This window comes from Muscardinus avellanarius, assembly GCF_963383645.1.
Source record: "Muscardinus avellanarius genome assembly, chromosome: 8".
NCBI lineage: Eukaryota > Metazoa > Chordata > Mammalia > Rodentia > Gliridae > Muscardinus > Muscardinus avellanarius.
Genome location: NC_137794.1, coordinates 108,655,911 through 108,682,394, shown reverse-complemented (window position 1 = coordinate 108,682,394; position 26,484 = coordinate 108,655,911). Strand labels below are relative to the sequence as shown.

At 43.8% G+C, this 26,484-nt stretch overlaps 2 protein-coding genes across 2 annotated transcripts; both read left to right on the top strand.

Annotated features, from left to right (window-relative positions):
- TMEM242 (transmembrane protein 242) lies at window positions 1–25,082 on the top strand (the record flags this gene model as incomplete). The annotated part of the gene is made up of 4 exons (XM_080700250.1): window positions 1–88; window positions 651–751; window positions 6,939–7,076; window positions 24,984–25,082. 4 exons carry the CDS (start codon window positions 1–3, stop codon window positions 25,080–25,082), a joined length of 426 nt encoding a protein of 141 aa, XP_080556376.1.
- On the top strand, window positions 18,846–19,844 carry LOC308266222 (L-lactate dehydrogenase A-like 6B; the record flags this gene model as incomplete). Its single annotated transcript, XM_080700311.1, has 1 exon — window positions 18,846–19,844. One exon carries the CDS (start codon window positions 18,846–18,848, stop codon window positions 19,842–19,844), a length of 999 nt encoding a protein of 332 aa, XP_080556437.1.
- Window positions 25,083–26,484: the final 1,402 nt, after the last annotated feature.

Genomic DNA, 26,484 nt, shown 5'->3' with positions numbered 1-26,484 from the left:
ATGGAGACGTCGGCCTCGGGACCTGGCGAGCCCTCCTCGCGCCTGGAGGCTCCCGGGTCCGCGGACGATCGGCTTTTCCTGGTTAAAGGTGTGGTGTGGTGAGGTGCGGTGTCTGCACGCGCTCACCCGGGGCCCTGGAGCGGGCCCCCTGCGCACCCCGCTGAGAGCCCGTCACTTGGACTTGTCCCTGAGCCCGGCGTGGGGTCCGCACATCTTAGCGGGAGGAGCTGCCCTGGGCAGGCAGGCAGGCTTTTCGTCTCTTCTCCCGTGCATGCCGCATTTGGCCACTACCTCTGCAGTCTTCCTCATGTCCTGTCTTTTCTAATTGCTAAGCTCACTTTTCCACCCCGGGGGAAATTTCACGCCGCTGCCCCGGGGAGGGGAGACGGGACCGCGCGCCCCTGCTCTGCACTTGGGAACCTCAGAGTGACCCCAGGAACCAGAAGTCGTGAGGTCAGGCAGGTGTCACAGCAGCCGCCGTTTATCTTTGGCAGGAGAGTCTTAGCCATCATTTCTCGAATTCAGGAGTAATTTTGAATGGAATTTTAAAAGTACCTCGAACTTACCTATATACATTTTTAGGTTTTAATCTCAAGGTTGTGTGTGTGTGTGTGTGTTTTTAACCCCTCCTCCCCCTAAACTCTTGGCAGGTGGAATTTTCCTTGGTTCTGTTGCCGCAGCAGGAATGCTTGCTGGATTTGTTACAACATTATCACTGGCTAAAAAGAGAAGCCCCGAATGGTTCAATAAGGTTTGTGACACTAAAATCCATTCATAACATTGTTATTGTTTACAATAAATGGCGGCTTTTTGCATAGGAAGAAATAAAGTGTTGATGGCCTTTCACATTGTTTTTAGAAGTAAACCTATTTATGCTTCATGAATTCAGGAAATGTACAAATTAATGGGTAGTCTTTATTTTTGGCACTGGTGATTGAACCCAGGGGCATTCTACCTCCAGACTCCACCTCCAGCCCTGTTTTATTTTTTTATTTTGAAACAAGGTCTCACTAGGTTACCAAATTATTGAGGCTGACCTCAAACCTGCAGTCCTCTTCTCTCAGCCTCCTAAGTACTGGGATTACATGCATACTGCCACTATGCCTGGAAACAGTATGATTTTAAATCCAAGAAACTCTGCTATTAGTAGAAAAAGGCCCCAATGATTTATTTATAAAGAAAAAATAATAATTCCAGTTAAACCCTAGATACCGATTGCAAGAAGTATTTCTATTTCAGAGATGTTAGATTTGAATAAAGTGCATCTTAGTGTCAATGAGAAACCTGTCCTTCAACACAGGGTCATGCACTGCTATAGCTCCAGTCCTGAGAAAAGTATGTGGCACATAGTAGGTGCTAAGTAAACTAGTTGAATAACTATAATCTACCTAAGGCACTAGGTATAACTATAATCTACCTAAAACCTTCCCTCCGAGAGCAAGGTTAAGCCTCACTTCCCTGGTTGATGGAGAATTGTCTTTGCGTTTACTTGTAATTTCTTGTTCTTATGTAGTGTCCTATCTTTACCCTCACATCCCATTTGGTTTTATCATTACTTCAATCCTTCAACAAATGTTTATTTGGGATCTTTGGTGTCAGGTGCTAGTGAGGTGCAAGGGATACAAAAGTGAGCAACACATTTGTTCCCCAAAAGCAGGTATGTGGGAGATACATGTTAAATATTCACACAGATAACTATATAATTACACTTGGCTGTGTGCTATGGGAGAAGAGCATTATGTGAAAAATCAAACCAACTGAATTCCTTGTCCACACCTTAATCATCATACTTAAGCCTTATGTGCACTGTAATGACAAAAGGCCACGTTTAAAGTGCATTTACGTTCCCTCTGAACAGTCCCGGGGCCATCAAACTACCCAAATCACTGTTCTGGACCTTCTGGGTCATTTGCTCCTTATATTATAAAATACTTTTAGAGCAGAACTATCTTGTGGCAGAAATCAGTAAAACTTGACTGATAGTGGTGCTTTAACAGTAGAATTTTGACTGGTTTCTAAGCTGAAGTTTTCATGTTAGTCCTTGAGTCACAGATTTTTTGTTGTTGTTGTCTTATTTTTTGTGGTACTAAGGGTGGAACCCAGGGGCCTTCTACCTCCAAGCCCCATTCCCAGCCCTATTTAATTCTCTATTTTGAAATAGGGTCTCACTAAATGGTGGAGGGCTTCACAAGCTGCCGAGACTGGCTGCGAACCTGCCATCTAATCCTCCTCTCTCAGCCTCCCAAGTACTGAGATTCCAAGTGTGCCGCCGCGCCTGGCTGAGTCACAGATATTTTTAAGAATGGGATGAAAGCTGAAGATCCTCTCAGACGCACATGTCCACAACTCGGCGCTCCCTCTTGCTCTAGATTTGATCATCTCACATACCCTTCATGGCCTAACACAGTAGTTTTCAAACCATGGTTCATGGAACACTGGTGACACTCAAGGCCCTTTTGTGGGTCTCTAGAGTCAGAACTATTTTCATAAAAATGAAAAGATAATGGCACTGATGGTACAGAAGCAATGGACAGTAAAACTGTTGATTTTTTGTTTCTCATTACAAGGCACAGTAGTTTAAAAAGCAGCATTATAGAAGAATCATTGTTGAAGCAATAACATTTTTAGTTTTACTAAATCAGGATATTTGAATTATGAGAAGAAATGTAAAATACTCATAAAGTACTTCTGATTTATTTATTTATTATTTATTTATTTTTACGGTATGGGGATTGAACCCAGGGGCATCTACATTCGAGCTACATCCCCAGCCTTTTTTTTTAACTTTTTATTTTTGGTGGTACTGGGGTTCCTGGAAACCTTCTACCTCTAGGCTACACTCCCAGACCTATTTTTATTATTTTTTTTTTATTTGGAAACAGGGTCTCTTAAGCCAACGAAGCTTGCTTCAAACCTGCACGATCCTCCTGTCTCCGCCTCCCAAGCTCGGGACTACAAGTGTGCGCCACCACGCCTGGCTTCCCAGCCTTATTTTTTTAATCTTTATTTTGAAAAAGGGTCTAACTAAATTGCGGAGTGCCTAAGTAGCTGAGGCTGGCTGCAAACCTACAATCCTCCTGTCTCAGCCTCCCAAGTACTGGGATTGCAAGCATGCGTCACCACACCCAGCTCTTCTGTATGATTTTTTTTTCCCAGAAAAAGCAGTTGTATGTTTGAGTTACAAGCTGAACTTGCCACTTTTTCCCCATAGAATATCATTTTTACTTGAAAGAACAACCAATAGTTGTGTGTGATGACATATTCCTGTAATCCCAGTACTCGGGAGGCTGAGACAGGAGGATCACAGGTTTGAGGCCAGCATCTGGTAACTTAGGGAAATCTTACTTCAAAATTAAAAATAAAATAAGGCTGGGAGTGTAGTTCATAGAGGTAGAGTGCCCCTGGGTTCAGTTCCCAGTACTCGGGGCGGGGGGGACTGAAAACTCTGTCAGTTGTTTAGAAGTAGTGTTTGGCAGACATTTTCTAAAGAATGAACAAAACAAGCCTGCATCTTTAAGCAAGCAGTTGTCCGTATTTGTAGTCAATGTTAAAATTTAGGATTTGAAATGAAAATGAGATGTCAGAAAACTTATCTGTCATCAGGCTTGACAACTGCTCAGTGCTTAGAAACTTTGCTGATAAGATTTTATGGTGATATTAATGATGATTTTAACGTACTATTTAATAAATGGTATCAGTAATTGAAAGATCTATATAATTTGATAAATCAGTATATTAAATGATTATGATACATGGGAATAAAAGATATATTCTAAGTGAAAAATAGATTTAGTAGATTTTTTTTTAGGTACTGATAATTCAACTCGAGCATTTACCTCCAAGCTATACCCTCAGACCTATTTTTTTATTCTTTATCTTGAAACACGGTCTCACTAAGTTGCAGAGGTCCTCGCTAAGTATCTGAGGCTGCCTGTGAACCTGCAATCCTCCTGTCTCAGCCTCCCAAGTACTAGGATTACAAGTGTACACCACCATACGCAGCTAATAGATTTTAATGTAACAAATCAGAAGAAAATTGATTGATATTACTTCAGATTCCATATTGTAGCTAAACTGTAAAGCGTGATTTGTTAAATTTTGGTATATTATTTTTCTCTTTTCAACCACATGTTTGTTTAGTATTCATATACTTCAAACACAAGAACAAAAGAAACCATTTTAAACAGATTGAATTAAAATGTATGAAAATCCAACTGCCTTTTATTAGGTTAGACATCTGAAAAATTAAAAGAAATATAAAACAGTGCCTGTCTTTGTACTAATTTTGGTTTCAGAAGTTACTATTCATGGCTAGGTGTCATGGCACATGCTTGTAATCTCAGTACTTGGGAGGCTGAGACAGGATCGCGCAGGTTCGAAGTCAACCTCAGCTACTTAGTGGACTCTCAGCAACTTAATGAGACCCTGTTTCCAAATAAAAATATAAAATAGGTCTGGGAGTGTAGCCCTGAGATAGAAAGCCCCTGGATTCTATCCCTGTGCCACAAAAAAAGGAAGTTACTATTTGTAAAATAGATATGGATAAATAATGTATGAAAAACTTATGGATAAGTTTTTCATACATTAAATGTTGATGAATATAACCACATAATTTAAAATATTTGAGGTCCAAGCATAAAGGGATCCTGAGACCAGGAAGTTTGGGAGCTGCTTTCTTTATGGTAGGAGGTTCTGCCTCTCTCTCTTGGAAACAGTGGAATTACCATTTATGCAGGCTCTCAGAGGTCAAATAGGTTGTAGAATAACTTGGGTTCTGGAGCACACAGTTGATGGGTTTATACTGAGCAAGCGGCAGTTTAAGAATAAGATTTAGGCAGTGTATGTCGAGGTTACCACCACCAGAAGTCTTCTTCTTAGTAATAGAATAATAATAGCTGACATCTGAATGCTTGCCATGTGCAGCTTCTCTTCTAAGGACTTTACTCATTCAGCCCCCACACAGCCCTCTGAGGCACTGTTACTGTATGTGGGTCCCAGTAAAGAACAGGAAACTGAGGCACACATGGATTAATCAACTTGTTAAACAGGGTACTCTCCCCATCTTCAGTTATTCGGGGGAGGGGGAAATGACACCACTTTTAGCAATATTGCTATTTAAATGAACTGTCTGCTAGCCTGGGAATTCAGGTATTAATTATAACACAGGTTCAAATTACAACCCCAAATGATTTTAAACTGACCAGCTTTTCAGTTGGGGCTACCTACACTGCCTCTATTTCAGGAGGAAGATCATTCCCTTAGTGTCTTATTGCCATTCTCAGCTGAGTCTCCTGCTAGAAAGCTGGGAGTTAAACGTTAAGAGCTGATTGCACGTACATTCCTCTTTGTAATTCCTTAGACGAGCAGAAAGAGGAGCATGCGGGCTAAGGTGGCCAGAGAATCCACCCCTGAGCTTCTTTGATTGATCTATTAAGTAGGCTGAGATTTTTTAACTGGCACTTTTCACATATCAGTTTTATAAAATGATTGTGAGACTAAATGCAGTCCTGTGTGTGAAAATTATATGCTTAACTAAATATCTATTTAGTTAAAACAACTGAAGAAACTACAGAATTAACATAAATACACACAAAGTTTGCTTATCTAAATAATTCAGTGCCGGGTGTGGTGGCACATGTTTGTAATCCCAGCATTTGGGAGGCTGAGACAGGAGGATGGCAGTCATGGACAGCCTCAGCTACTTAGTGAGGCCCTTTGTAACTCAGTGAGACCCTTTATTAAAAATAAAGAATTAAAAAAATAGGCCTGGGGGTGTAGCTCAGTGGTAGAATGCCCCTGAGTTCTACCCCAGTACTGCAAAAAAAAAAAAAAAAAAAAAAGTAATTCAGTGTCCCTACTTAATATTATGGCATACAAAAATAACTTAGTTTCTACTAAAATTCATTTTAATAAGTATGTAGATAATAACTAAACAATAACTAATTTTTATTTCATCTCACAATTTATGAGACTGATATATAAATCTATTAATCTAAGGTAAAATTAAGATTTTTATTGTGAATATTGCTGGGTCACTAGGGTTATTTTCATAAGTAGTTATCTTTATTTTACTTAATTTAGTGAAACAAATGTGGTTTATGTAAACTTTTAACAATATATATACATAGGTCAATTTCTATTCTTTCCAGGGGAATAATGGCTTTTTAGGCCAAGGCATTTAAACTGGCGCTGGTAGTTTGGTGACAATCAGGCCAATTAAATGTCAGTACGTTTAATGTGAGGTCTGTGGTGCCAGGGGACTGTGCTGAGACCTCAGCAGAATGGAAGAGGAACAAGATGTGCGTTGTGTTATAGCATGGAAAATGGCTGACAGAAAATATCTTGGTGGTCTGGCTCGGTCTAAGTATAACTACAGAGTAGCAAAAAGCAGACACTGAGTACCTGTGGACCTCGTCACGACACGATGCATGGGGCTGTAGACCCGCAAAGCAAAGGCTTTCTGTGCTAGGAACTGCATTCACGGACACAAACCAGACGTGTCCAAGAAAAACCTATGCTAAGAAGTGGGTTGAGCAATATAAAGAAAATTATTCTCAAAAAGAAAAGGTCTCTAGTAAATGGAAATTTCCTTCCAGCTGGAAGACAATGTTATAAATGTGCTCTCTTTTTATCAGATTAGCTAATCATTTTAATGTTATTCCAATGGAAATGCCAATGAATGGGGAGAGAGAACTCTCCAGGGAATGTTTAAAGGTTTCTCTGGAAGACTTACCTGGCACAGTGCCTCGCATCCTGGAGTACCTGTCAGCCAGGGAAGTCATGTGCTCACTCAGTAGCAAAACTGCTTTTGACCTTGGCTGGTCCACCCTCCCAATGTCACGTTGCTTACAAGTCAGTACTAGGCCTCATTAAGAACACTCCCAGCATGTTTATTCTAAGCTGATTATTTTACCCAAGCCTTTCTGTCTTCATTTCAGGGAAGTATGGCTACGGCCGCCTTGCCGGAGAGTGGGTCTTCCCTTGCCTTGAGAGCCCTGGGCTGGGGCTCACTTTGTGCCTGGTGTGGGGTTGGTGTGCTCAGCCTTGCGGTCTGGAAAGCTCTGGGCGTTCACAGTGTGAGTAACTACACCCTTGTAAGCAGCTGGAAGCTTTTTACTCTGCTCGCTAATTCTCCTGGTCTTCAACTTTGTACATCCTGTGGTCTCTTTCTTAGAAAGTAATGATTGAGGAATGTGACTGAATATCTAGGCAACTTCTCATTACTAGTAAATCATGAATAACTAAGTTTTTCAAATATAATTGATGAATGATTCATATCTAATATTCATTCTGTATAAATTGATGGTAGGAATTTGTTGAGTAATATTAATTGAAACAACTTCCTGGGTTGTTTAATATATATATATATATATATATATATATATATATATATATATATCCTTGTAAAATAGCTAAAGCATTTTAAAATGATTTAAATTATTTTTTTTTTTGTTAACACATTATTGGGAAAAATTTCTAAGACTAACTGTGCCTATTTGTGTGTTTATTTATATCTGGGTGTATACTTAGGTGTGTGTGTGTGTAAAAGCTAAAAGCTACATGCACATGTGTGTGTGTGTGTGTGTGTGTGTGTGTGTGTGTGTAAAAGCTGCACATTAAGCATGATGGGTTCTTTCTTTTTTCTTTTTAAACACTCAGTAGGGAGTATGTGGACCAGGTCTTCATGACAGGTGAGAATTGGCAGTTGTGTAGAGCAGGGGGCAGCAGTGGAGTTGATAAAGAAAGGCTCTGAACATATTTCAAGGGTGGAATCAGCAAGGACTGGGTTGTGATTGGATGCAGGGTGTGAGAGAAGAGTGAAGGTAAAATTTTGGCCTGAGCATGTGGAAGATGGATGAGAAGAGCAGGTGTTGGGGGATAATATCAGGGCTCGGTCTGGGGTTGAGTTTGAGCTTTTAGCCATGTGGAGTCCAGTAAGCAGTTAGATATAAAAGCTCAGAACTGAGGGAGAGGTTCAAAGTGAAGAGGTGTACTGGACACAACAGTGGATGGCTGGTGTTTAAAGCCACACGAGACCAATGAGCTCCCAAGGAAGCGGGGGTAGAGAGAAAAATGAAGAGGTCTGAGGGGGGGCTTGGGTACTCCTAAGGTTTAGAGGTTGGGGTGAGCAGAAAGGAGTGAAGGGGATTTCATATAGAATGTATATGGTGATGGAATAATTCAATAGAGAGGGAAACGCAGAGGCAATGGGAAAGGGGGATGGGGAGAGGTGTGCAGCAACACTGTAGACATTATTAAGCTTTCCACATTCAGTTTAATCGTAAGTAAAGATGGGCATTATTGTTCATCGCGCTCAAAATATACTATTGACATATGATAATGCTCCTCCCCTTGTCTGACCAACCTTTACTTTTAGAGTAATTTTGCTGTCTAGTCATTATTTTTTGGTGTGTGTGATACTGGGGGTGGAACCCAGGGGCTTTCTACCTCCAGGCTACACCCCCAGACCTATTTTATACTTTAATTTGAAACACGGTCTCACTAAGTTGCTGAGAGCCTCACTAAGTAGCTGAGGCTGGCTTTGAACCTGCGATCCTCCTGTCTCAGCCTCCCAAGTCCTGGGATTTCGAGCGTGCGCCACCACGCCCGGCTAGTCATTATTTATAACAATAAATTAGGGCTTACTTAGAAAGTCAGAAAACTTATAATGATTTTTCATGATTGTTGCTAGTACCTCAATTTTCCTTCCATTTCAGATAGCAGACTACTTAGTCTTCATCATAACAATATAACAGATACTCTATCTTCCATTTTACAAGAGAGGAATGTGAGGCTCAGAGGTCAGGTTACTTGCCCAGGATCAGATAACTTATCATTTGCAGAATCAAGCTTTGATCAAGTCTCAGTATTCAGAACCTAGGTTGTTTTGTCCATCTTATCTCCATGTGCCAAGAATAGGAAGTAAAGGAGCATGTAAAAGGGGCCCAGGGGAGGGAAGGAGGTAATGAGTTTGATTTTGAGTGTGACCTGATCCACAGAGTGTTTGATGACTTACCGTGTTTTTCTGGGTGTCTTTAATGAGAGCCTTATCTCTCAACATGGTAGTTGATGTCAAGCCCACTATAGGACTGGGTGTTCTTTTGTTATAAAAGAGTAGACCTTGTTGAAGCTGTCCTTTACATTAGAAAAATGCTTAGGATATTGTGGAAAGTGAAAAATAGGATTCATAGCTCTATATAATAAGAGAGCAGGTATCTGCAACTAGTGAAAATCTGAGAACAAGAACATCATAGAAATATGAGAATGAATTATGGGTAGTGGATGAATTTTTAATTTTACTTTCATATGTATTTCTTTAAAATACTACTTTAATGGTAATATTACCTTTAAAAAAAAACTTCAACATTCTAATTTTATTAATTTGTACTGGAAATAAACTGCCTTGGAGTTTATAAAACTTCCCTGACGACATACGAACTGTGGGAGGGGGTGGTGGATGTACTTAGTGATGTTATTAAGCTGCTCGTTTCTATGACGATGACGGCCTGTTAGCACCATACTGTACGTTGTCTATATGGAATTGATAGTTGATGAGCATAAGTTTAAGTTATGAAAATATAAATTGTCTTGATCTAGAAGTTACAAGAATGAATCAATGCAAATTTTCATAGACCAAAAACATTAGGTTATTATACACTTGAGAATTGGGTTTTATGGGATAAACTGTGCTATTTTAGTTTCTAGACTGTGGACCTCTTTGTTTTATGGCACTAATAACATGATTATTGCCTAAATAAAATATTTGGGGGAGAAAAAATTCTGATAGGCACTACTAAATTAACTAAGATTACATGGAATCTTTTAATGTTGTGTCTTTATATCTAACTAAAAAAGAGAATGCAAATATACAGTCTCTCCCTGCATGGGTCACTAGGCACATCAGTGTGATCTGCACATCTGAGAAAGTCACAGAAAAATGAATCCACTGATTCCTTTCTAAGGGCACATCTTTTAAAGACAGTCGTGTGGTAGCCGGGCGTAGTGGCGCACGCTTGTAATCCCCGCGCTTGGGAGGCAGAGACAGGAGGATCGCGCAGGTTCGAAGCCAGCCACGCTGGTGTAAGAGACCCTGTTTCAAAAATATAAAATAGGTCTGGGAGTGTAGCCCGGAGGAAGAAGGGCTTCCAGGAACCCCAGTACCACAAAAAAAATAAATAAATAAAAATAAAGACAGTCGTGTTTATTAATTTGCTGTTTGTTCATTCAGAAACCTTGTGTGGGTGTACCATGAGTTAGGCACTGTGCTGAGACAGGGCTCCCCAGCAAGCTGTTATCCTCTAAGCCTTACTTGTTTCCTAGCAGATTCTTGCAGCCTTGCCCCAAGCGTATCCAGAGCAGTACGGGATATTTTAGCTCAGCATTTAGAGCGTTCTTGCGTTTAGTGTTTTGATGATAAGCCTGAGGTTGACCTGAGTCCTCGATGGACTCATATCCCTGTGTGCTGCCTCTTTTGGGAAAATGTCATTTTTCTGTGCCTAAGAACAGCAGTCTTGGTTAGAAAATGATGTGTAGAAATGGTCTAAGTCTGTACACCCAATAAATATTTGAGATAGCATTTCTAGATAAATGCAAGTAAATCAAAACCAGGTGTCAAATAATCGTTGGTAGCTACCTTAAAATATATATTAGATCTGCTATAAAACCAGCCCCCTGCCCCACACACAAAAAAAAGGATGCCATCTAATGGCTGACTTGGAGCAGCTTGACAAAAGTGCTTACATATTTATTTCCTATTTTAATTCACAGCTACATCTGGTGGCCTAAAAGGGAACATGTTAAAAATACTTAAAACTCTTTAGTTTCTTAAGAATATTTTGGTTTTACTCTTTCTTCACTCATTGTTTTTTTAATACTGTTTTCATTTTACCCAGAATACATAAAATACATCCAATCTACATATATATTTGTGTTTTATATAATAGTATATCATTTAATCAGGAGGTCCCAAAAAAGAAGAGCTAGTGAAAGCTCTCTCAGTAGCACCCCAAGTGAATAAGTTTGCCCGGGAGTGAATAAAACTCTCCCTGTGTGTAGAAGTCAGCACAAGTTCACATCCACCCCGCTGCCCTCACCAGCCTTTGGGCCAGCAAACACAGCTTGATTGCTTGATGTGTTCATCAATTACTCTGCATTATGATATTTTATCACCTGAATACGATTGAAGCAATGTTCATTTCATACAGTTGACTTAGTTGTGAAAAAGAAAAGTGTGTCCTGTGGGTTCGGTGGCCCCTAAACCAGCTGTGCACAGGATCCTGGGAGACTGACCATTCAGGCCAGGCGAGTGCACTCTGGGCAGTATGATTGGATGGCTCCATGAGGACAGGTGGTTTAAATTTAAAGAATAATTGAATTACGTGTTCTGAGTCGTTCTTGTGATTGATACTAACTGGTAATTCCCTAATTGGGGCGAGGGGAACCATGCTATTTACAGTTATTTACATGATATCCAAAGGTAATAACTGTTTAACTTTCTTACCTTTTTTGTGGGCGGGGAGGGGGGACCTGGAGATTGAACCCAGGGGCATTCTACCTTTAAGGTACATCCCCAGCCCTATTTTTTAGTTTTATTTTAAAACAGGATCTCACTAGATTGATAAGAGTCTCACTACTTGCTGAGACTGTCTTTGAACCTGCAGTCCTCCTGTCTCAGCCTAAGTACTGGGATTACAAGTGTACGCCACCACCCCTGGCACCTTTTGTTATTTATAATAAGTGTCGTTATTTTTTATTTCGGAAGAGGCTTATTCATGGCTAAACTGCCTTGGCTTTCTTTCTCCTCTTTCTCCCCGCGCTTGGGAGGTGGAGACAGGATTGCTCAGGTCCAAAGCCAGCCTTGCTGGCTTAAGAGATCCTGTTTCCAAAATAAAAAATATAAAAATAGGTCTGGGAGTGTAGCCCGGGGGTAGAAGGGTTCCGTCCCCAGTACCACCAAAAATAATAATAATAATAATAATTTTAAAAATTAATTAAGTATAAAAATAAAAAACAAAGATAACTTTGGTTATATATATATTCATTGTTTAAAAAAAGAAAGGTATAAAAGGGAAAAAAATCAGAAACCCACTGAGCTGCATCATCACAGTAGGAACACCCTTTAAGACCTACTCTGTGTGTCTGCAGGCATAAAGGTTGGTATAGGAATTCTGTGTGCTGGGTGTGCTACTTGGGGATCTTTGTTCCCTGAATGGTAGCAGGGACATCTTCGCACAGCAGAGTATATAAATCTTCACTACTTTCAATGACTACGTAGTACTTCATTGCATATTATAACCTACTTAATCAGTCCCTTGCCAGTGGCTGTTAAGATTGTAATTTTTCACTATTAGATATCATAATGAACATGAAGGCATATATGGTATTGTACTTTTCTTGACTGAAAATTTTGTGCTAAAGATTAGATGTTGAGCCAGGTGTGGTGGCACGCACCTATAATCCTGGTGCTTGGGAGGCTGAGACAGGATTGCAGGTCCGAGACCAGCCTCATCAACTTGGTGAGGCCCTCAGCAACTTATTAAGAGCCTATTTCAAAGTGAAAAAATAACAAAATAGGGCTGGGGGCGTAGCTCAGAGGTAGAAGGCACTTGATTCAATCCCCGGTATCTTTAAAAAAAAAAAAAAAAAAAGATAAAATGTTACTGTTGAGACAAAGTATGTCTTATTTACTTACTTGTACTAGGGATTGAGAGGGGGCATTCTGCTTCTGAGCTGTTTTTTAAGATGTTTGGTATCTGTTACTAAATAGCCTCCAGAAAAATTTATTTAGAAGATAACAATATATACCCATTTCCTAGCACCCTGGCCATTAGTGACTTCTGTTACTTTGAAACATGCTGCTCTGATGTCCAATAGATGGGAAATCATCCCCTTATTACTGCTTCTCTCCTAAGTTTTTGCTGCTGTCAGGGCTCATATGGGAGTAATTTTGTGGTTGGAGTTTTGAGAGCCCCACAATGCCTCCATGATTGCTTTCTCGAGAACCCAGGCCTCCTTTTCTTTAAACAAACAAAAAGTAAAACGTAAATAAATATTTTTAATAATGCTCTACAAGTGGGCATGTGGCTTTCCTACTCTGAGAGTTTAAGGGAAGTAACATAGTCCTTCTAATACAATATTTGATACACTTTAGATTTTATTTAGGTTTTTTTTTTTGTAGCTGTTACCAGGTATATTTTTAATGTTAAGATTTAGGCTTGCTTCTTAACTTTATGACCAGCCTGGGAGCTTTTGCTAATTACAATTAAATTTCTTTTGACTATTTGCTAATTTTAATTTTTATCAATATTCTGTTATACCTATTGTTGGTACATTTATCCTTATACTATTTTTACTTGCTCATCTCAAATAAAGGAGCATTGTAGAGTGACTGCTAGACCCCAAATGCAAGTAAAACTGTGGAAAAGCTTAAAACTTTTTTTTTTTTTTTTTGGTGGTATTGGGGTTCCTGGAAGCCCTTCTACCTCCAGGCTACACTCCCAGACCTATTTTATACTTTTTATTTGGAAACAGGGTCTCCTAAGCCAGCGCGGCTGGCTCCAAACCAGCGCGATCCTCCTGTCTCCACCTCCCAAGCGCGGGGATTACAAGCGTGCGCCACCACACCCGGCAAAAAAAGCTTAAAACTTTTTAACTTTGAGGATATCTAAGAAGGAAAATGGACTTTAAATGCTGTGTACTTCCCCCTGGCTCACTTCGAAGATTTAAACCAAGTCTGAGTTCAGAGATTAAGACCAGTGACTGTGATGGCAGCCATCTTGGAGTGACCTGCAGGGAGGACTGAAAGGTGGCTGGAGCATCCCCCTTTTGCGTCTGCGCCTCACCTCACCTCAGTGCTTCCGAGGGTCTCTATCAGCCCTGCCCCCAGGAGAAGCTTCCGTCCCCTCCTCGGACTGCCACTCGTCAGCATGCCAGGCATGGCTTGCTCTTGTAGCGCTGACTAAACCCCCAGAGCACAGAGGCCTCGAGGCCTTGCAGAGGTCCTTCCCTCTGTCGAGCTCTTGGGCCTTCAGACGCTTCCAGTCCAAGAAAGACTTTCCTGGAACGACTGAATGCGTTGGGAGTGGCACTGTGCACCAGTAAGTTCATGTCCAGGTGACGAGCCAGCGTCTGTAACCCGCACTTCCCATTCCTTCGAGTTCTGATGAAGTATTCTCTTAAACTGAATTTTCCTACCTGACCTATTTCTAAAAATTTTAGGAAGAAAAAGATTTTTAAATGCTATGGATCTAAATTGTGCCAAATGTAATTTAACATTTTCTTGATGACTCAGGCGTGTGCTAACAGATTCGGGGCTTTTACAGCTCTTTTCTTCCTTTGTAGTTTTCCTCAGTCCTGGTGTGGCTTGCCTCTGAAGTGCTGCAGCTGTATTGCCGCACGGTGATGCTCAAGGCCCTTCCTCTGCCCTGTCTTTCTCCTCCACAGCTTCCTGCCACTCGGGGACATCCCCACCTTGGCTCCAGGCTCGGGGCCCACTTGACTGGACACAGTCTTGGGTGTCCTGCAGGTATCACGCGTGTTCCCTACTGAACTGCCATTTACCTCAGCCTGCAGCCTGCTTCTGGGTCAACAAAGCTGCCCAGAGGAAAGGCAGATTGCCTTCCTGAGCACGCTTTCTCACCCAGTCTCGCCAGCCACCGGATGGTGCTCTCCTCGCCGCTCGGCTGCTGTGGTTGGGACGCCTGGCCGGGGTGATCTCGGCAGTTCCTCTGCAGTGCCTTAGTCCTGCCGTCTTCGCAGCTTGTCTGATGACCCGGGTCCCAGCCAGGACTCTTGATTTCCCCACTGCCCAGCGTGCACCTCCCTCAGTCTGTCCATTTCAGAAAGTGCCACTGTCACCCCATTCCCCTCGCTCAAACCACAAGCCCAGGCGAAAATCCCAGCATTCCTCATCCCTCCTTCAGATGCAGGAGCAAGCCCTACTTGTCTCCTGCTGCAGCACACAGGGGACTCCTCCACCTCTGCTCCGGCCATCTTTACCCAGAGCCCACAGCTTCCTGTCCAGTCTCCTGGCCTCTCACTCACTCTCCCTAGAATTTTTTCCCCATCTAATAGCCAGAGATGTTTTTTAAATGTGAGTCATATCATGTCTTTCCTTCATTTAAACCTGTTTGGCTTTGTGCCCAAGGTTTGCAGGAGGAGCCCCGCCTCCCTCCCTGACCTTGTCCTGAAGCCCTCCAGTCTCCGCCCACCTGCTGCCCTTCAGCCCTGCCGCCCCTCCCTCTCCCTTGCTCCCTCAGGGGCCAGGCTCGGTGCTTTCTTGCCATCCAGGGTTTCAGCCCGAGTTTATTTCACCCCCTCAGAGAAGCTAGCTGCATCTAGAGGATCCTCTTCTCTCCCACCACCCACTTACTCTGACATTATCGGTCTTTCCTGTGAAGTGCCTATTGCTAAATCAAATTATTTTGACTAATTTCTTGTTTATCCCCCTTTGTAGAAATGTATATCCTGAAAACAAAGATCATCTTTATCATTGTGTCATCAGCACCTGCGACAGTGCTCAGGTAGCAGGTGTTTACTAAATATTTGCTGAATGAAATCAGGCTTCTTCTCTTGCCTTAGGAAAGTCCGTGTTCCCTTAACGGTTTGTGAGCCCTCTGTGATCTGCACCCTGCTTATTAACTCACCGGTTCTGCACTGGGGTAGAGCTCTCCCTCCCGGCCCCGGAAGGCATCTGGCAGCATCTGGAGTCTGTCAAACCTGGGGCGGCACTATGGCATCCAGCGGGCAGAGGCCAAATGCTGCTGCGCGTCCCACTGTGCACAGGACAGGCTCCCCCAGAGTCCCCCTGAAGGCCAAGGTGCTGCTGAGAGTCCAGCTGCACCTCCCCGCCGCCTGCACACTCGGGGTCTGTCTGGTGCCCCTCGCAGCCCCTGGGCCTTGGCCGGCCAGCGCAGCCAGCACTCCCCTGCCCGCCCTCTGTCCCCACCTCGGACCCTGCGCTCTGCCACGGCAGCGTCTCGAGGCAGTTTTTAACCTTTACATCTGGGGACGATCTGTTTGGGCAGTTTTGAGTTTAGTCAACTTTGGTTTCTATTTCAAATTCAAAGTAACTTCCATGCACAGACATTCTTCATGTCTTTTTGTGAGGTGAACAAAGCTGTTGTTTTTGAGAACTCAGTATGACTTCTATCACTTAATCCAACCAATGAGAATAAACGGGGTGGGTTAGTAAAAGAACAGCTATGCAGTTAGAATCTATTGCCATAAAATTAAACCTTCTGTTTTTAGATGGGATTTATAATATTTAGATACACAGTAATGAATCTGTTTTTTTCATATTTTACATCACAATACAATATTTCCCTCTTTTTCATTCTAAGGATTAATACCATTAGCTCCTTTTTGCTGCATCCAGGACAGTGGTGCATGCCTGTGAACCCCAGTACTTGGGTATATATGTATGTATGTAAAGTATCTGAAATCCTGAGAACTCGGGTCTGCAGTGACTTACGTACTCTTGTTTTTACCATTGCGTTTTCCGAATCCCTATTTATGTGTTCAGCTCTGTTCTAGAGGACAAATGTGCTAATAAGTGAGGGTGGCCCCTCTGAGAAGTGACATGTTCAGAAGCATTTTACATTTAATTGTCCATGACACGTCTTATAATGGTGATAGGTACAAAGTGGTGGATATAGGTACAATAGGATTTTAAAAATCCATTCTTGGGGATTGGCAGAGATATGTGAGAAGATATTAGAATTGGACTCCTAGATTTAAAAAAAAAAAGAGAGAGAGAGATGGGAGCCGGCTGTAGGCGTCCAGCTGGAGGGCAGAGTCTGAGTTACAGGCACTTGGTCCAGACAAGCCGGACCTGCATTTCCTGCTTCCTTCGTGGTGTGGCCAAAAGAATTACGGTGTAACCCAGCCATTGCTGTAATATCTTACTGCATTCCAATAGATCGTTTGAGTTAGGTTCCCGATTCAAGAGGAGTAAGGAGCCACCTGAGTTGGAGGCCACTGGGGAGCATCTGGCCATGTTTGACTTGTGCACCTGAGTAGACCTACATCTCTGGAGGTCAGGAACATCTCTTTGTGCTTTCCTTCTTATTTGAAGACTTATTGTGAATTTTCAGAAGCTGCTTTGTTTGGAGTGCTTTTATTTTGGAGAATTTTTTTTTTTTCCTCCTCCAAATTGATTTAGTTTGGCAAAGAATAACTAACTAGACAGTTATCAAGTATTGCATGTCTGAAGAAATTCAATCTCTAGGAAGAAAATTACTGTAGAAAGAAACCATCCAGGTATGGGTTATGTCCTTGAATTTCATGCTTAAGAGCCTTTATCCTGGACAACATCTGACTTGTCAGGGAAATCACTGTAAGAAGAAGGTGGGAATCAGGTTAAAACATTTTAAGTGAGGACTGGGATCAAAGATAGCTATCAAAAGTTGTTGGTTCCTTTAAAGGATTCTTCAACAGTGTTGGCCAGCAGTCAGTAAAGGTGATCATTTTTAAAATCCAGTTTTTAATTTGACATATGGCTACTGTGAATCTGGTCACCAGAACAGAGCGCTCACGTGTGTGGTGCGCTTATGCTTTGTGTTACAGAGCTTGTGGCTGGACCATGGAAAGTGCCTGGTCCCTACTGCCTTGGAAAGCGGTCAGGTGGCCAGCTAGGCGCACGGAAACAGGATCGCAAGAACTCCACCAAGTGCTACACGTCCTCTGTCCCTCGCCAACTCAGCTGCTTACTGTCCTTTTTTCATGGGCTGCTTTCCAGTGGTAGGAAGAATGAAAATATTTTTTCAAGCCCTGAATATAAATTATTCATTTGACAGGATTCAGTATCCCCAAACTGAAATCTTTTCTTGCTGATTATGAAAGGATGTCACGTACCCAAGGAGTCACATTCTGGGGAGCATATTGCTGTCTTACGAGAGGGAGTGCTTTGAGCGGTCCTTACATGGTCCACATTGTTTATAAGTGGGGAGAAAGTGCTCTAGTGTTAATTGGGGCTTTTGTAGCTTATTGGGCTTATCAGGGCATGTATTTCATCAGATATAAAGTTTACATCTCAGAAACTTGAAATTAGCTCACCAGACTGCCGCCAAGAATAGAGGAGGTGAGACATACAGGTGCACTAGTTAAGTAATTTTATCTCACTAGTTCATTCAACAACCTGATTTGTGCATTGGTTAAAATTTGCCATTTTAAGAACATTTTAAGATGTCTTCATTCTTATAGGGGTCTGCCTGAACATCCTTCTACGTGAGGTGTTTTTAATGGGGACTCAATCACAGGCTTTCCTCTGGTATGAGAAGGGGCATCCTCTCCTGGTGACTTGTATTAGGGTTACACATAGGAGGCCCCTTCTGGTGTCAAGCTCCTGCTGACTTCCCTAGGTGCGTGCATGGCCAGGACTGGTTTAAGGGCAGTGAATTCTTTCCTAATTAAAAGGCCCTCCAGCAGGCCATATTTGGCAACAAAGCCCATGCACCTGTAGCCGAGGGTGTGCATACTAAGAATAGAAAACTAATAATTCCAGGGATCTGAGGTGGCCTTAAGAGAATGCGTGTCTGAAAAACAAACTCCGGGATGCGCTTGATGGGGAGGAAGCGCCTTGCCCAGCCTTGCTGCTGACCCGAGGGGTTGGTGGAGGGCTTGGTGCGGTCCAGGGGGCTGTGAGCCTCAGCGCCTGCGCAGTAGCGGCCAACGGCCCCGGCCCAACCGTCGAGCCTGGGTCCTGGTCCTGGTCGCCCACTCAGCTCCCTTCCTGCGCTCCCCGCAGAGCTGCCGCCATGAGCTGGGCTGCGGGCCTGCGCGCCGGCTGGAGAGCGGGCGTGCGGGGCGTGGGGGCAGCGCCCTGGGGCCTCAGGCCGGTGGCCGGCATGGCGACCGTGAAGGGGGAGCTCATCCAGAACCTCGCCGCGGAGAAGCCCGTGTGCCACAACAAGATCTCCATCGTGGGCAGCGGGTCGGTGGGCATGGCGTGCGCCTTCAGCATCCTGCTGAAGGGCCTGACGGACGAGCTGGCGCTGGTGGACACGAGCGAGGACAAGCTGAAGGGGGAGACGATGGATCTCCAGCACGGCAGCCTGTTCGTGAAGATGCCGAGCATCGTGTGCAGCAAGGACTTCCAGGTCACCGCCAACTCCCGCCTGGTGATCATCACGGCGGGCGCGCGCCAGGAGAAAGGCGAGACGCGCCTCGACCTCGTCCAGCGGAACGTGGCCATCTTCAAAGCCGTGATTGCCAGCATCGTCCAGTACAGCCCCAACTGCAAGCTGATCGTCGTCTCCAACCCGGTGGATATCTTAACTTACGTAGCCTGGAAGTTGAGTTCGTTTCCGAAAAATCGCATTATCGGCAGTGGCTGTAATCTGGACACGGCGCGTTTCCGCTTCTTGATCGGCCAGAAACTCGGTATCCACTCGGAAAGCTGCCACGGCTGGGTCCTGGGAGAGCACGGAGACTCGAGCGTGCCCGTGTGGAGCGGCGTGAACGTCGCCGGCGTCCCGCTGAAGGATGTGAACGCGGCCATAGGAACCGAGGCCGACCCCGAGCAGTGGAAAGCGATCCACAGAGAGGTGATTGCCAGTGCCTACGAGATTATCAAGAGGAAAGGCTACACTTCATGGGCCATCGGCCTGTCTGTGGCTGACTTAGCAGAAAGCATTTTGAAGAATCTCAGGAGAACACATCCAGTTTCCACCATAATTAAGGGTCTCTACGGAATAAATGAGGAAGTGTTCCTCAGTATCCCCTGTGTCCTGGGAGAAAATGGTATAACCGACTTTATCAAGATTAAGCTCACCCCGGAAGAAGAGGCGGCTTTGCGAAAGAGTGCAGATACTCTTTGGGGAATTCAGAAGGATCTCAAATTTTAAAGTTGTCTGAAGCCGCTTTTCTGAAGTTATTGATAAGATAGCAGATATGGGATTATATATGCCAAAGTTTTGAATAAACTTCTGTTTCTAAAAATTGGTGCACTGTGCTGTTTAACCTTCGAGCTCTTTAACAACCAAATATTGGATGGCATTTTTTCACAGTTCCTAAGTGACTGCATCAAAGAAGGTTTTTGTGTTTCTAAGATCCCAGTCCTTGCCTTACTAATAAAATGTAGCTGCCATCTGGTCCAAAAACAAGTAGCATATTGGTGTTTATTAAAGTCTAGAAATTCTCCGTCTTTCGTTAAGTACATGCTAATTCACTCTGGCTGTCTTATATCTGTGTTCATTTATATACCGTTTTTTAAAGTAACTTGTTCTAGTATAGAAACAAAAGTGTGCAGACAGCAGTATCTTTGGAATGGGTCCATCTTGCTGCCTTCACTCCCCTGGGACTGTCGATCAGCTGGGCCATAAAAGATAGAAATGGCTGCAGCTTCATGTAGGGGTGTGTGTGTGTGTGTATGTGTATGTGTATGTGTAGCAGGACCATGAGGGCCATCCATGAAAATGATAGTGATAAGACTGTAGCTGTTATGAAGTAGTGAATGCAGTCAAGTAGCTTTTAGAAAAAGGCCCGACAGAGGTAGGACAGTTGCCGTCGAGTTGGAAGGCAACATCCTTACGTTGTACATTTACCTAAAATAAAGCCCAGTTGAGTGTTTTAGACCTACTTCTGAGAACCTGACCTGTTGTCAAGCTAACCGGTATCGTGACTGCCAAGGTGTGTGGTGTAAATCGGTTCTTGCCGGGCGCGGGCTTGGCAGTGAAGGGAGCCTCAGCGCCGAGAGGCTCAGCTGTCATCCCTCTACTCAGTGTATTTGTGTTAACAGAAAGCTTTTGCTTTTGAGTTGGGCCCCATTGTTAACCACTGGCCATCTTAATGGGTACTTACCATTCCTAAGAAAGTTACATATTCACTTTTTATTTCTGCTGTACATATTCTAGACTTTATGGAGGTGATACAGTAAGAATTTAGGGGGAAGTAAAAGATGCTTCTCCATCCTTTATTTAAATGATAGCACTAGTAACTTAGAAATGGAAAGCTGAGGTTTAAAATTTCATGTTAGGCTTCCTAAAGCCATTGAATATTTAAACAAATGAAATGGTACATTCAGACACATCTCATCTTTGAGTCATTGCTGGCTGCACTCAGCATCTTCTCAGTAAACCAAGCCAGTGCTGGTTAGCTGAATGGTATCAAACAGACCTAGGGCAGGACTCCTCCCATAAAAATGGCCATGCACCACTTCACTGGAAACACCTAGAAATGTTCTGATTCCCCAGGAAGCAGGATCATATAAAAGGACTGACTGATGTGCTGAGTTCCCTGAACATGGGAAACTGGTGATGGCTTGTTCCGAGTGGTTGTTAGAGGTTTTTAAGCTCAGTTGCAGAGTTCCTGTTCCCTCTTCTCCAGCTGTTGAGCTTTTATTCTCCTGTGCTGCAGCCAAATTAGTGTACTGTGAAGGGCATCAGAGCACGCCTTGTGTCTTTTTTCTAATTCTCTTTATGTCAGGATAGGTTGAGTTATGCGGCAATAAAAGACAATCTCCAAGTCTGTGCCTTAAAATAACAAAGATTTCTTCCTCACTGGGGTAGGTGCCACTGTGGGCTTGAGTGGCGCTCTTGGGACGCTCTCCATGTGCTAGCTCAGCAGTCAGGCCCCTCTGGTCTTGAGGCACCACCGTGGTAACGTGAGTTTCAGGATGCAGTGGTGGGGAAGAGACTAGAGGCAGCTCCTGCAGCTGAGTGCCGATCCCGGGGCACTCCTCCACTGTCCCATGGTCACCCAACTCCAGCGGGCGGGCAGTGGAACCCACTCATCTCCAGAAGTCTATGGGCACTGGCCATGGGTGAGTGTTAGCAATATATCGTACTGTTCAAACGCCACGGCTACCATTATGAGAGGTCTGACTTGTTGTTTTCAGCAGTAGCCTTAGAGGCACTTGGCCCAGGTCACAGAGATGTAGGGATGTGGGGAGAGCCCTGGATATCAGGCCATGCTACTTACAAAATATGTCACTGTGCACAAGTTAACCCCTCTGACTTCTGTTTCTATGAAGTGGTGGTCATGGTTTCAGCTACAGAGAACTGTAAAGATTAAATAATAGCACAGAGCCAGGTGTGGTGGCGCACGCTTGTAATCCCCGCACTTGGGAGGCTGAGACAGGAGGATTGCGCAGGTTTGAAGCCAGTCTCAGCTGGCTTAAGAGACCCTGTTTCCAAATAAAGTATAAAATAAGTCTGGGAGTGTAGCCCAGAGGTAGAAGGCCCCTGGGTTCCATCCCCAGTACCACCAAAAAAAAAAAAAAAAAAAAAGCACAGTCCTATCTTTGCCCAGCGCTTGTTTTTAGGAGACCCAAATGGTAGGCACTGTTATTCCTTATTCAAGAAATTGCAACCCAAAGGTACTTTTTATGGTGTTTGCTCTTGTTCTGTCCTATTTTATGAGGACACTAAATTGCCAGAACCTTGACAATGTCCACTGGTGCTGTGATCATTGCCATACCCAAAGGCCTTTCCATCACAAGGTCCTCTGAGGAGCCGTACAGCCCTCCTGCAAGTGTGGGAGCAGACACTACTGGGCTGACCGATGAAGGACATGTGGACACTCAGAGCTCTTAATTGTAGCAGCTGCCCGGTTACTAGGATTGAGGCTGCAAGGATTTCAGAAATTACAGACATAACCTGGAGAGTGTATGGAGCTCCATTGTCTAAAGCAACTTGAGACCCTGTTATAACTTCTCTAGAGACTCTGGTTTCTATTTCTAGAGATTAAGCTTTAGAGGATAGGGCTAAGCAGTGTTCTTCATTTCATTGCCCTCCGTTCCTGTACCTCGGCCTGAAGTCCATTTGTTCCTGGTTGGCTGGTTCCAGATATGATTCCTCCTATGATTCAGTTATTCACTTATGACCCTGGGGATAAGTAAATAATGCAGGACTGGGAAGTAAGAGGAAAGAAGGAACAAGGCCAGGAAGGGATAGAGCGTAACTGCGGTGGCTAGCAGCCGTCCCTCACTCCTGCCGCCCTTGTCCTCACTTCCCAACTGCTGTTACCAGCAGCTGACCAGATTCTGTATCGCTGAGAAGGGGGAATGGTAAATGGTGCCACTCATGCCTTGGACATCTGATCCCATTTGAAAATTGTATCGTTAAGCTAAGTTTCAACAGTCGTTCAGCCAGAAAAGTGGAGGGAAGGTAGCCAGGAAGCACACTCTAGACCCTGGCTGGAGAGATGTTTGTTTTTCAACAACAAAAGTCTGTGCAAGGCTGGGCATTGTGATTCCCAGTATTTGGACTGACAATAAAGCTCAGACAGGACTAGCCTCAGCTACTTAGGCCCTCTGCAACTTAGTGAAACCCTATTTCAAAGAATAAAAAATAGTGCTGGAGGGTATAGCTTGGAGGTAGAATGCCCCTGGGTTCCATCCTCAGTACCACACACACATACACACAAAGTCTATACAAGACTCCTCAGTTAGGGTGTGGTTGGTGCTTTGGACAAAGCAGGTCTTTGGGGGCACCTTCCTGGACATTGAGCATGTGTCCCCAACTCCCACCACGTGTACATCGTAGTCCAGTGTGATTGTGACAGCCAGAAGCACCCTGTCACAGCTCCAGCCCGTCCCTAGTGCGCTCCAGTCCAGAACTTCTCATGAGGGGGATGCTCATCCCTGTACAGACGGGGGCTGCGAGGGACAGGTGGGCGAGAAGAAGCACATCCGGGACGTCTGTGTCTTCAGGCTCGGTGTCTGGGCAGAACCAGGAGTGTTGGCACCTGTCTTCTACAGGCTCCATCCAATGGAAAGCCTACCTAGCTCAAGTATTAGGATAGTTCAGTCAAAATGATATCCAACTACAAACTAATGCTTTTAGCAAACTGTGTTACCGGTGGCCATATGAGCTTTGTTCTCAGACCACAGCACCTATTTTGATCATGCCATGGTGATCACAGCTCACACATATTGAGCACTTACTGTGCGTTAGGTGTTGTGCTTTACATGTGTTGTCTCAATCTTCCTGACCCTGTAGGTGGGTGGTTGTGATTTCCATTCTGCGTATGTGGAAGCGAAGGCTGGAGGGAGTAAGCAGCTTTCCCCAGTGGTGGAGCTGGGGTTTGAACAGAGGACTTTCTGATACCAGAGACTGCTGCCAGCAGCAACACTAAGAAATGCGATAAATGCTAAGGATTTACGTGTCTTGAGCATGATGCATTCCTGTATTTGGAAACTAGGTAAAGATGCGACCTCAATTCAAATAAAAGAGCATCAACACACACACACACACACACACACACACACACACACACACACACACACTAACGGACTCTTAGTTATGAAGAAAAAGTTGTGGTATAGAGCTGCTGAAACAGTATCTTCAGAGCAGAACCCTGTAGCTAAAAACAGATATATCAAAGAGTGCTGGCTAATTTTTACATTAGCCAGCACTGTCTAATATAAAAATTTCCCAGGTTCCCCTCCCACCTGGGGCGGGCTGGAGGTAGACCAGGTGCCCAGGTGAACTTCAGCACTGTGTCAACACTGCAGAGTAAGATCTCTACCCTTCCCTGAATCTCAAATTCCAAGTCAGTCTCTGCTAGTAAAACCTCTACATGGTTTTTCCACACTGCCTGGCACATAAGAACGCTCTAATTTATCCACCACTCATTGATTCCTACTAAATTTCTCCTCTAGTCTTTTCCTCTGGCTCAAAATTCTAACTGTAAATGACTAAGTATATTCATTTATTCAGATAGAAATCCCATCCTTTACTGCATTTTTATATATGAAAGCCAAATGATGCACATTCTGATAGCAAATACATATCCTGGAGGATTGATCATTTTGTGTCCATTGCCTTCCGGAACAAGAGTGAAGTTTTACGTTATTTGGTTAAAGGATTCATACTTGGAAAAAGAGGTATATTCTATCAAGTACCTAGAATATAGACCTTAGTTGTTACCAGTTATTTCTTTTGCTCTGAGCCACCATGAGCAGTAAAGGTGTCACCTCTGGTAGCTTTGGCTCTTTCTCTCTTCTTTTGACATTTGATGACTGATTTTTTTTCTTTCTCTAGATGAAAGACTTTCGAAGTAAAATGCAATCAATATTCCCAAGAATTCCCAAGAACTCCCAATCAGCTGTGGAGTGGGAGGAAGCATTGAAGTCTAAATAGAGGGCGTGGGCGCGCTCCAGAATGATGTCCCAGCAGGGTGGCTCTGGAGGCACCAGGAGAGGGCCAAGGGAGCACCGTCTCCTTAGGAACCACGCAGATCGCTGACGAGGCCTTGGCATGGACCCCATCTGTCCGGAGTCCCCCACTGCAGGAAGTCTTTCCACAAGCCTGTGTCTGTGTTGGGGGCGGGAATGTCTTCCCAAAGTTAAGATGACTATTGAAAAATAATAATCATTACAATAACTTCCCCAAGTGGAGGGGTACCAGAGGAATTATGTCTGTAACAATAAACCAAGTTTTATGCCTGAAAAAAAGTTTAAAATAAAAGTATGATTGAAAATATAAGCAGACCCCTTTCAGAGGTAGTACCTCAATGTATCTGATTAAATGAGTCTCAAGAGCCTTTTTGTCAGCATGTGACTGAGAATTTGGAAGACTTGTCACTGTGAGACCATCTCCAAGTGATAGGTTGCAGGTGGACCCAGCACAGCGGGAGGCATCATGGCTCTGTGGCATGAGTGTAGCCTTTGGTTTGTATAATAGCACACATGTGCCGGTACTTCCCTGACCCTGTTAAAATTACTGTATTGTTAACTAAACAGGTATAATCAAGAGTCTGGGACTTAAATGTAACTTATTTAAAAATCAAGACTAGGCCAGGCATGGTGGCACACGCTTGTAATCCCAGCATTTGGGAAGCTGAGACCGGAGGATTGCAGTTCGCAGACAGTCTCAGCTTCTTCATATATATATATATATATTTTTTTTTAATTGGTGCATTGTAGTCGTACATTACAATGGAATACAAGACTTGTGAGGATATACAAGCACACATCATCCAATTAGCCTTTATCCAATAATCCCCATCCCATTCCCTCCCCCTCCCTCAATCCCATGCTTGATTGTTGATTAACTTTGATATATTTGTTTACGTACATCATGAGTTTTAAAGAGATTCCATCCTCCCCGATCCCATCCCCGCTGATTGGTCACCTTAATTGCTCCTCTATAGGGCCCATTCTTCAACTAGATATCCTATTACCCATTTCTTCCTAGTTTTTGCATATTAGGGAAAGCATCTTTTTTTTTATTTTCCGTGATATTTCTCTGTGTTTGCCGCATTGCAAGTTCCAATCCCACTCTTGATGGCCCTGGCACTGGCCTGGCCACCCGGCAGACTCTGATGCCGGCCTTGCTGGCTCCAGCACCAGCCTTGCCTCATGGCAGACCCCAATCCCAGCCTCACCCCTTGGCAGGCTCCAATACTGGCCTCGCTGGCCCTGGCACCAGCCTAACCCCTCAGCAGGCTCCGATCCCGGCCTCGGAGGCCCCAGCACCAGCCTTGCCTCACAGCAGGCTCCAACCCCAGCCTAACTGGTTCCAGCACTGGCCTAACCCCTCG